Genomic DNA, 12,698 nt, shown 5'->3' with positions numbered 1-12,698 from the left:
GTAACATGTATACATGTGTATAACAGCTGGCTCGCTGCTGGCTGCTGCTCACTGCATTCCCTAGGGCGAGCTGCTGCTGACTGGACGCCCTAAGGCGAGCTGGTGCTGAATCGATCGCGCCAACGCTACACACACACACGAACACACACACGAACACACACACACGAACACACACACACGAGAGCGATTACATTACCTCCCTGCAACTCCGTTGCGCGGAGGTAATGAGTTGAGAATGCAAAGCATGCAGACGCGTGCAGACAGCATCTGTACAGTGTGTGCTGTGATCTGTGTGTGCTGTGTTTGCGGCGTGCTAGATGCGCGAGTGCGTCACAGATTTTTCGCACAAGCGTTCGAAATTTTTCACAAACGGCGCCAGACATCCATGCTAGAGTCAGATGACGTTGGGATGCGCAGCAGGGCTCTCACATTGTTTACTTCGTGCGCGCGAGCTTCAGGAAACGATGCGATTTTTGCAGGCACGCCTTCGCCTTTTTAGCCAAAAAAAAACCACGTGAATGTTCGCCTAATAATACTGAGTCACAAGCTTTAGCTGCCGACTCGTTATTTCACAAAAAGGAAGGTTTCTTGCAACGGCGGCGTATTAATAAGGCGAAGACACAATTTTCCGAAGAATTGCGCTCCAGGGAAAAGAGAGTAGCAAACGATCTGATCTGATTGGCTACCGCTGTAATTAATGATGCACTGAGTATTACCATGGTATTACGTATGAAAAAGCTTGTTTTTTTTAAACATTTTTCTTCGATGTTCAGCTCATCTTGCGACACAGTTCATGCACGTACCACTCCGGCACTCCATAATTACGTCAATTTGATCATGACGATGATAACGATGATGATGATGATGATGCTGATGATAATAATAATTTAGTGAATAAATACGAATTATATTCAATACAAAGGTTTCAATGTTTATGCACTCTATATCGTCTCTAATAATTCTACCTATATGCTGTATGCTGTATGCTATATGCTATACGCTTCCCAACAATAGGTTTTTGATTTAATATTGAAGTTTATAGAGTTTACTGGTATGGTAGAGGGGCTGGACCATCAATTGCCAGAAATTCGATGGTCAACTTAACTTTGCTGGTAGTAAAATATCATTCCGATTTATTTACTCTCGTTTTATTACTGGAACGCCCCAAATGCACGCGTTCATAAATTCCATCTGAACCTCGCCCACTGAATCATTGCGATGGCGTCACTCTAAACGACCCCCCACCCCCACCGCCGCCGCCTTCACCGCACGCACATGCTCCAATGAGTCACGCAGACGGAGTGTGGCCTCCCCCTCCCCTCCCCTCCCCTCCCCCACCCCCACCACGCTCCCAACGGACATGGCATACCGAGGAGCAGACGTTACAGCAAGATTTATGATTACATACAGCCAGAGCGATTCGAGGACATCTTGAGCAAATAGACGCATGTAAGATGTATGCGTATATCTGTGTGCGGTGCCGGTGAAACCGTGACACATCGAGGGACAGGTCTAGCTAGCTATCTGCCGGTACGGGCAAATAACACCATCCATCAAAACAACACCGCCACCCCTACTGCTACAGTTCACTTCGTCAACAATCATAATAGTTGCAATACCCTGCTGACGGTTAGTGAAAAACAAACAAGCAAATCTTTCGAGCATGACGACAACAAGATACAATACTATCAAGATGGCTATGACTCATAATATAGACCCTCTATACTATGACACTGCTGATAACATCAGGAGATTGATAGACTCCTGATAACATAACCGAAGAACGTAGGGTTACATTGTTTGGTGCATATTCCCCTACTCTGTTGTCTCTGTAACTCTATATTGTATCTAGACTATAATTAACCTGCTTCATCACACTCCATCATCACAGGCTCCATAGTCATTCACAGCTGGCCATGCTATCACAGCTGCATGCATGCACACCCATGCATGTGTTCATGGTGTTCGACATGAAGTACACACGTCCTGGGACTAGCCGCTTTGCAGCGACAAACGCTTTTCTCCACTCTCGCTGCCCGTCCCTTCGCTACTGTCGGTCCCCTTTTCGCGCTATTCGCTCGTGCGGCGCGGTCAACGCTAACATCAACGGCGCGCGGCACTACACACATAACACGCACGCACAGGACACGACACACATACGCACGAGCACGCACACACAGACACGTCGAGCAAACGCACGCGACGCGACCCGTGCACGGGCACGCCACGCACTGCGCAGCGGCACGCGACGCACGCTTACGGCACACACACACACACAGCAACACGCCACGGCCCAACACACTACACACAACACCAACAGCCCCACGATATATATATAGCACACAGACAGCGCAGATGCACACACACGCTCAGAATATATATGTGCCAATTATCTATTTAGCATTACGTTCATCACTACAAAAGTTATTAATCAAAACGCTCAAGTACAACTAGCGTGGCCGTTCTGTATTATGGTTGGCGTAACAATTACACTGCAAATATAGATGGGTTGGGTGATGGGGCGATCTAGATGTGTTGATGAATGATATATGACAACCAGCGGTGATCTAGAGTAAGATATCGTTTAATTATTCACGATACACGTGTAGTAACAGCGCGGCCCCAGAGCTCCGAAGTCCATAGTGCACATGCCGATCCAGCTTATCGCCACATGCAATGTTCACATCCCTTTATCTGCCACAGCTCGGCTACACATTCCTATGATATGGTTATGTAATTTCGACCCTAGCTAATTCATGCAACGTCTGCGCCTGCTAGCATGGTCTGATGAATATGATAGGGCCTCCTTTGAAAGTGAATATGTATAGCTCCATCTGAATGAAATATGATAAATAGCTCCTCTGAATGAATATGCTCCTTTCTACCCTCTCGCTTTCTCACTCGATCCCACTATTCGTACCCACAGTTTTCTATCCCTGCCTCCGCGGCCCCCGCATGCTGTGCCTCTAGCTTCCACTCTTGCTTACGCCTTATTCCTACCTCGGCTGCTCTTCGCTCTTGCTCGATCTCTCTTCTCATCTACCTCCGTCGCTCTCTGCTCTTCGGGAGAGATCTCTCTCGGTCTCTGTTCAGTCATCTCATCGATGCGTCTTCTGCTGCTCTTCTTGTCGCTGCTCATCTCGATCATCTCAAGGAGACCCCGGTGCTTGTCTCTCTGCAAGTCGGCAGGTCCTCTCTCTCTTCGCTGCTCTCTGATTGCTTCTCTCGCTCTCTCCCCTCATCTCTCATCGTGGCTCGTCTCTCGGCGTCCTCTCGTCTTCGTTTCCTCTCTCTGCATCTTCTCGTCTCTCATCTCTGCGGCATCTCTCTCTCTGTCTCTCTCTCTCTCGCGTCTTTCTCTCTCTCTTGCTCCCGCTGCTCGGGTCTCCGTCTCTTCTCCTCGACGTAATACTAACTGCTCATCAGACCAACGGGGGTTTGGTGGACTGGAATGATTTAACTAACCAACGAGCTATATGCATTTATCATGGCGTGAGCATATCTACTCTCTCCGGTGCCTTCCCCGTGTGTCAATTACCATCATTTACTTATTGGTGTTACGAATCATGAGTCTGACGGGTATTGATGAATAGCCGTGCGCCCATTGGCCTATAATCAACCGTCAGGGACGGCGCGTCGCGTGCCACTCCTAGACCGTTAAGGTGTCAGAACTAAGATAATAGCAGACTAGTACAGTACCGGGCTACTACTTGCGTGATCTCACTGAAAAGCAGTTATGTTGCGAAATGCAGACTTGCCGGCCAACCACACTGTTACTGTTAAGTGATAACCCACTAACGCAACTATAGTGGAAGCAACTCAACTATCAATACCACATTGGCTATAAGTATAAGTTAACCAAACAAACCCCGTAATGTGTGGGTGTAAAATTGCCCACATTAGTGAGGCAATGATCATGAGCATCATTCGCCGCCCCCCCCCATCATCACATACACTATATAGCTCTGCCCCTCCCGTCTCCGTACGCAGATACACCCATACACCATCAATCATGTCTGCTATACTCTCCTTTCTGATCACGCCCATCATCTTGTCAGAAGTGAATAATTAATAGAATCTCTATTATTCACTCCTGGTCTTGTCATATATATATACTCTTGCGCGCTGACGCATCGGGGAGCGAAAGAACATAACGAGATAATCATTAGAGGAGAATAATGAGATCACTTACTTCCATTGATCTTCATGCTGTCCGGAGGCTGCTGCTGCTGCGGATGCTCCTGCTCCACAGGTGAAGCCGCAGCGATGGGAGTCTCTCCCACTTCTTCCATTGCGCCGTAGCTGCCCGAGACGCTGCTTTATAGCACGGAGCCCCTGTAGCAATGAGAGAGAGAGCGTGTTCGGTGTGCTATGCGTGCGTTCGCGTTATTCTGCGTCACAGAGGATCGTGCGTCGCGGCGTTGTGACAACGACGACGCGTCGAGGTGATTGTAAAGTAAATGTCATAGTGTCACGATGTCATAGCATACATGTGTCACAGTAAGCTTAACTTCTGGAAATAGTACTGCTTGCGAGTGTGCGAATTGCAGTAACACTTGACCTGTCCCTGCATGCGATCATTGCTTCTAGGCTTGGTCGGTTTCTCAAAGCTATCTCGTGTGAGTTTGTAAACAACCCGACCGCTTGTCGACACACTGTCGCATTAATATAACTTCCAGAAGTGTGCGATTCGCTCGCTTACAATAGTAATTCAACGTGTGTCACCGTAATATTTGTAGCAGCAGCGGTGTGGCACTTGAAGTGATCGTGGTAATGGGTGCACGCCCTATATGGCGTCCGCGTGTGCTACATGTCACACAAAATCACCTACAGTTAATCTCAATTCACCCATAAAAATTTATTTACTCTGAAACACAACCTACATAAATCATAATCGAATAATTTTATACGGTCAACTTATTTTCGACGTGACATTTTGGCGCCTAGACGGCTCTCAACATCACGACACTAACCGTGCACGTGCACCGCTACTGTCACCATGCGGGACTCAGCAGTCACCATCCCGCAACCAATAAACCTAACCCAGGCGGACATAACAAGAACTCCACACCCCCGAATGCTGTAATTAATGCCCAAGCCGCTGTCCAGTTGACAGCCTCTGCAGATCTATACAGACAAAGCCGTAGTAGAGGTCTGTAATCGTAGTTGACAGCTCCTCTTACTAAACAGATCGATTTCAAATCCACGAAGTCACGATGCCCAGCGAGGATGCCGCAGTTGGGATGCCACGGAGGAGCGTGTACTGTACCGCTCCCTCTGTCGCGGAGCAAGGGAGAGAGTGTACAGTCTGTCTGGGATTGATTTGCCACAGCTGTTCGTATAGCTCAGTATATATGAAAGTTCTAGTATAGTCAGTCAGTCGGTCGCCCACCTCATCCAGTCTCCCGCGATGAGGCGAGGGGCCCTTCAGTACATTCAGCGTATCATCGCAAATTTTCTATGCGTGATTCGCTGACATTTACAGAAATTCGCATCCCGTTTCGCATCTCGTTGTGTCGTCGAAACCCGATAGCGCAATCGAGAACCGCGGCGTATAATGCTCTCGCGCTCCTCGCCCGGAATTCTGCGTATGCTACGCGGAACGGCTACACGAAATCGCTGCTGTAGTTCACATTCACGCACATGTATCCATGCATTCAGCTAGCTGTACGGTGTTTGTGTTCGTATGTTCGTGTGTTTCGTGTGTGTATGTATATGGTTCGGTGCGGCAACCGTGCATGCCCTACGCACGCACGCACGCACGCACGCACGCACGCGCGCACGCACGCGGTGAAATCCCGCTTACTGACACCAACACCTGAAAAACATGATAACGCACTCTGGAACAGGTTCCCTGCGTGTTCGGGTCCTAACAATGCGGGACATATACACGCACGGACAGAACCGCGCCGTCCCTAATGCGGTGACTCATGCGGTTACGTACAACAACTAAACGCTTGCCGCGCAAACGAAGGTCTTAATTTTTCTCTTCATCGGCGCCGTGGAAACAATTTTGGCGCGAAACATTCCCGGACACGTCTCCCCGTTGCCACTGCGCAGCGGCAGACACGATTCCGTTCATCCGGAAAAGTTTGTCTGAAGGCGAATTGAACCTTGTCCAAGATGCTTTGTGAGCGATGGAACTATGTGCACCGTTTGTTTCATTTTGTTTTTGCACGGGGGCGCAGAGAAGAGCTTATTTTGGGTTAAGTTCTCTTTCATTGTTAAAAATTGATCTTGTGTTTGTAAAGCCATTACGTTACTATAGTTATATGAGATTCACTACTAAGTGTATAAATACCATCATTGCACATATACGCATGCGCATATCATTGCATAATACGCGCTCCTAGATAAGATGTTAATTTTGACGTCATTTATATTTACATTATCGGCAGATCGTGCCTAACAATTGTTTAGTTTTCTGACAGCTGATTTTTAAGCAGTCATCATAACTTAGCAAACGGGGATTCAAAAAACGGACACATGGTCACGGAAAATAACTTGAACAGGATAATTTGTCACGCACAGTAAACATCGGTTAACTGCTGCCACGATACAGAATAAGGGAGCAGAAGAGAAGGGGCAGAGAAAGTAGGCGAATAATGGAAGATGACAGAGAGGAGGAGAGCAAGACCTGAGAGGAGGAGCGAGAGAAAGATGAAGATGGAGAGAATGCGGGGGAAGGGGGAGGAGGGAGAACAAGGGGGAAAGGTGGTGGTTGGGGAGGGTAGAGAGGCAGGATGCACAGGAAGAGGAATGGAGTTTTTACGCGGCACGAAAGCGCCGCCGACCTTCTTCTTCATACAGCCATAGATCATCCGCTCCCTAAACATATTGCAAGCAGTTGCATGCAGCTTTGCACGAAGCCTGTCGATGTAGCACAGTACTTAGTAGTAGAACGTGGCAGCCACCATTAGACCGGCGTGGCTGGCTCGCTGTTTTCGGTGGAAATGTGTGCACATATACACCACAGGATGGGCAAGCGAGCCTAACCGTGTTTTCGCGTCGACCGTAAACGCTATATACACGGTGCTCAAATAACTCACAGCTATAAAGGTGTTTACACCGAACTTATCCCGCCGCTCGCTGGGAGGGGGAACGCCCACGCAAATAATATCATCCACGCTCGCATGCCTCTCACATATCCACCCTCCCCGAATCCTGAATCCCTCCCAGATAATCTGCGGCGATGTTGTAAGTGTTCTACGCGTCTGCGTAAATGTAAATATATGTACAACATCTCTGCAGGGTTACATATTTGTATTCCGTATTTGCGATGTTCAATTTGAACGCCGAGCCAGCCAGCCAGCCAGCATATGCACACACACATACAGCTAGGGTATTGACGGGGGGGGGGAACTCGCGGGGAATTTGTGACTCACTGCGATGCGTTCGTGCTAGCTTGTTCTATCAGTCTAGCCAAGCATAGCATTTTCAACCCGACCTCCTCCTCCCCCTCCTATCTCCGCTCATCACCCCTGTGTCTCTCTTTGCTTTAAATTACTAAATAGCGTATTTACCTCTACAGCAACTTTTTTTCAATTTTCGAGGTCAATATTCCATGGGCACAAAATTTTAGTTGAATACAATGTTTGTGTCTCGTCCCACCCAATCAGAATTAGTAAACAAAATATTGCAGGAAACAAATTTGATTATTTTTTTCGACAAACTAGACTGGTGCTAAATGTAAACGACCTTCTAGGACCAAACATAATATTAGACACGTGGATATTCCAGACCTGGAAAACGTCACTTTATATTTACATGACTTACCTACAATTTTTCAAGACCTGTGCGGACCCTGAATAAATCATCAACGCCATAACTTCCCCATGTTTTCCCCTCTATCCCATTACCACTTCCTATCTCTCTTATACGACTATACTACTACAGCAGGCCTTCTCCAACTCCACCGCCACCTCGACCTCTACAAACTTTCTCCATATTCACTGCCATCCCCAGCTCTACAAACTTTCTCTATCTCCACTGCCATCTCCAGCTCTACAAACTTTCTCCATCGTCACTGCCATCTACAGCTCCACAAACTTTCTCTATCTCCACTATGACTGGACCACTACCATGATACCATCCCCAGCTCTAGAAACTTTCTCTATCTCCACTGCCATCCCCAGCTCTAGAAACTTTCTCCATCAACACTGCCATCTTCATCGCTACAAACTTGTTCCATCTGCGCTGCCAATTCTACCTCAACGACCTCCTCCCGACTCCATCTCCGAATCCCGCCTCGGCCATCGGCAACCCCTTTTCGTAAACAGCACGCTTTACTTCCAGTAGCCCAGCAGACACGTTTACCAGTTGCCGTGGCAGTACCCGCCTCGTGCAAACATGCGGCCATGTGCAGCATTTACCGAAGCTTTGCCAAGTCGACTCACTAAGATAGATAAGACTACTGACTATTATATATATCGTGACTCTACTGTCTATGGTCTCAGCTCCCTCCCCGTGACTCAATAAGTCTGGTGCAAAAAAAAACCCTGGAGAAACACGTGCGAGCAGCTCGCATGCCCCGTGGCAGCGTTAACTGTAAACAAGGCTCTAATCAGAGAGCACACACTCCTTTTCCATGGCTGCTGTTACACTGTCGAGGAGGGGTGGGCGTGCGGGGGCGGCGGCGGCACGGGGAGGGGGGGAAGAGGTACTCACGGAGATCTCTGTAACTGCTCCGGCCGTATCTCAATGAAACAACGATCGGCTACTGCTGCGTGAACGCCGAGGCAGATGGACGTAGTGACAAGACTACTTGCTATCCTTCGGTTCCTCCAGATGGTGCCGATCAAGCCAGTCGCGGGTGTAGCAACGCGTTTTCTGCTGCTACTGCCGCTGCTGCCGGTGATGAGAGCAGCTATAGGTTGATGGGCCAGCCTAGGAGAGAGCTGCAAAAACAAACGTGCTATATACACGCCTCCGCCTGCTGTGAATCCACAGCGGAACTCTCTGGTATGCCGGCCCAGGTGGCTATAGTATAATATCTATAGCTACCGTATCAGGGGCAGTCACAGATAGTGTAAAAGTAGTAGTGGTAATCATGTCCATATGTCCATATAGAATTTTAATGGCCATTTGGGCCGCCTTACTCTAGTTACTCCCTGTATGCTGCTGCTGTAGTATTTTGTACGCGCGTACCATCCAAGACCAGCTTGCTAAAGACAGGCATCTTGCTAAAACCCAATGCGTCGACGGGTGCAACTGTTACAATCACATCTAGTCTAAAGTGCTCCGCCGATACTGTTATGTCTGTCATGTTATGATTAAGCCGCCACGCGCCTAGCAGAGGTCAACCTCGCAGCACCGCCCACAAACTAGGCTCAGCTCAGTCAGCTGCTCAGCGTAGGTGAAGCCGCTCAGATAAAAAATACTGAGCTCTTCTCCTTTAAAGCGGCACCAAGTCCTGACGGTTCCAAATTACACAAAAAATCACTCCTGTTGAGATACATGATGTCATATAATCTATATAGATGTTTGTTTATTGATCCTCCAAATTAAAATGAATCATACATCACCTAAAATTTTATAACAATAGAAAACTATTTGCGGCGTAGGTGAATCTGCGCAGAAAAAATGCCGAGCTATTCTCCTGTAAATTAGACATGCGTTGCCTACGTATTTTGGAGCCAGTTGGTTCCACCCATTGTTAACAAACCGGTACTACAACTAGAATTAACTGAAGAGTAACATGGCCATCATTAGTTTGCAAACTTCACCACATAACCTCTGCGCATATTCGCTCCTTCGCTGGTTATCTCTCGCCCATGTTCAGTTCTTCACACTGGCCCTCAGCCCCTCACCCATATTTTCTTCGTCCATGTTACACCTCCATCCAACCGTCTACTATAGTTGCCCACTCGCAGCTGTTAACCTCTGAGATTCTTCCCCCTTTCATCCCTTACATCTCGGGGGAGAGGTGGGATGGCGTTGGCACTATTTGCCAGAGAGAGAGAGAGACTAGGCAAAATCGCACGAAGTTACTACAGTGTACTCATGTCCTGGAGCGTACAATTACACTGGAATTCTCGCCGATCAGCCCGCATTCCGCCCGTGTATGTGTACTCGCGCCAAAAATATATTCCCGTGAATCAGTACCCTTTCTATACATAGCACAATTTATGGTGGCGGGATGGAATAACGATGGCCGGCATTCGTTTCTACTGCCCGAAGCAACACTGTAGTCGACTCGTCGCAAAATGCGCGATGGCGAGAAGAATGCGTACGTACTTAAAAGCAGAATGAATTTTAATGAGCGATTAAGACGTAGCAGAGGAGTTAAGACAGGAAACGAACGAGCGTGGTGTCAAGTAAAACCGTCCGATCAGTGAGTTTGACAGTGTTAACTTTGATTCACAAGTGTGAACGTACTAGGAGACTAAAAGACTACCTTCTTCTTTAGGCCGGAAGACGTTTATGTTCCGTAGACAGGTAGGCATCTCTCATTAGTAATGGAGATCAATGGGAAAGCCTGAATCCATTTATAGAACTCTACATTCTAACCTTTTTTCTATAGAATATTGCTGCTATAATAATGTGTGATATCACAAGAGTAAGATAATAACTCATGGGTTATTATCTTACTCTTGTGATATCTTTGTGTGTGCGCTTCCGATTACCATAGATATGAAATGCAAAGCACAGACCATCTCCAGCTGCAGATCCTGCACCTGGCGTAATAAATACAAGAGGAAGTATGGCTTCCAACGACATGCCATGCATACATGAGACGAACTTGCACTTCCAAATATCTCCTTTAATGTTCACATTGTAAGCAAGTGGAATAGTCTCGTACTGTGTAACACTAACAGACACTGTAAACCAACTGACAAAACCGTGCATGTTATATCGCAAATCATCATATTAACCATGGGGTTACCATAGCAACAGAGACTCCGCCTCTGAGCTGTCGATGCTCGATCTTTCAGCTTAAGATTTCGTGCAAATTTCAGCAAACATGAGGAGCACATACCAACTCTTAAATGTATATTATTACTTCAACATCTCTAGTAGTTCAAGTAGGAATCTCATGTAACAGTTTGTATCAATTACTCTCTAAATCTATTCTCATAATTCACAAGACAGGCTCACCACTGTAAGATCATCGGCGCGAAAACAGCATTCTATGAACTGCTATCAAACACATTGTGGCATAACGAGTATCTCGACCATGTTTACGTAATGACGAGCTGAGAACGTGCACATTGAATTCTCCTTGCAAATTGAATTCTAGTCCAACAAGCAACATGCAAATCCTTCATGATTGAATGTGTTCTGTGCAACTACTGAAGCTGTAATACAGATGGATATATCTGGGTCATGCCATTCAGTGATTTGTCTACATGCAGGGATAAGCTGACAAGATCCCCATGCTAGACTTGCAAGTGAAATTGCAGATAATACATTAATTAGAGTACCAGCCATAAGGTCAGAGACCGATCTATAGAATCTGCAAATGTAAGGCTGTGGCATAGCATGCCAAATAGCAGGTGGCATTTTTACAAACATAATCGATGTAAGAGTACCAGCAAAGGTACCAGCAACGGTACTTACGCTTACAGCTACTTATGACAAAATCTCAATATTTGTAAGTAGGACCAAGTAATTAAGTGCAGCGAGTAAATAATACTCAAAGGAGGTTTAGAGTGTGTAATGTGTGGAATTCTACAATTGTCGGTATTGATTGGTAAACCGTAAAGATTATACCCCAAATTAATTGATATCCATAATGCAACCCTACGACACTCGCAGCAGGTCTCTGCTACATGTAGCTGCAGCGAAGGGGCTACATGGGTAGAACTAGTTATAGCATAGGCCTAAACACCTACGCTGCGTTGGGCTACATTATTGAATAATATAATAAACACGAGTCTTGGACGACCGGCACTAGGACTTTGATTTATGCTGACAAAACCATGATTTGGCAATAATACTAAAATAACAAAACTAGCAAAAATTAACAAAATTGTCTATGTATACAGCCGGCACCGACTTGGTTTGCAATAGCACGAAGGGTCGTTGTCGTATCAGGTACTACATATATGTACCCGAGGTAGTTTTAGGTTGTTTAGTATTGTTTATATTTTTATATGAGGTATGTTTAGGGTTAGGGTTAGGGTTAGGGTTAGGGTACACTTCTGTAGTACAAGTCTGGTACACTTTGTGTATACATATATGTACCTCGGGTACATATATATGACTATATACTAGACTATATAGTATATACTAATATATACTACTATATATATGTAGTACCTAAGTAGTAGTACTAGTAGTACCTGATACGACAATGACCCATTCAGCTCTAGTTACTAGAGCTAGGTTCGCCAAAGCCTACTAGGCTGATGACAAACACACTGAGTTGATGATGATCATTTACGATGTACGTTTCACGAACCGATAACGTCAGGACGGGCACCACCGTGACCACGCACAGGCACAGTGCTAACAAACACAAGTTTCAACCGAGCAAACCGAGCAGCATTATTTGATTATAAATGAACGAGGGTAAATTACCTTTCGTATGCTGTTTCTAAGGTCGTCCAGCAAATGATACGACTACGAGTGTGCAAATCACGGGTATGTGTTTACACTAACTACTACACAGACTGCCTGGGCCAACACTTTTAATGTTTCAGACCATGGTGGCACTACCGAACTTCAAACACCGCTCCGTAAACACAGAAGTCAGC

The 12,698-nt window shown here is 46.5% G+C and overlaps 1 protein-coding gene across 1 annotated transcript in view; it reads right to left on the bottom strand.

The window, feature by feature from the left end:
• Positions 1-12,698, bottom strand: part of LOC106811360 (proteoglycan 4-like) — a gene marked incomplete in the record, with an annotated part of 47,705 nt that extends 35,007 nt beyond the window's left edge. The window contains 3 exon segments of the mRNA XM_014814946.1: positions 4,193-4,335; positions 8,668-8,897; positions 12,523-12,698. Of these exon segments, the coding sequence (XP_014670432.1) occupies positions 4,193-4,292 (100 nt within the window).

The sequence above is a fragment of the Priapulus caudatus genome, unplaced genomic scaffold (genome assembly GCF_000485595.1).
Source record: "Priapulus caudatus unplaced genomic scaffold, Priapulus_caudatus-5.0.1 Scaffold531, whole genome shotgun sequence".
NCBI classification, from domain to species: domain Eukaryota; kingdom Metazoa; phylum Priapulida; class Priapulimorpha; order Priapulimorphida; family Priapulidae; genus Priapulus; species Priapulus caudatus.
The sequence above is the reverse complement of the archived record's forward strand: the minus strand, read 5'-3'. Positions and strand labels throughout refer to the sequence as shown.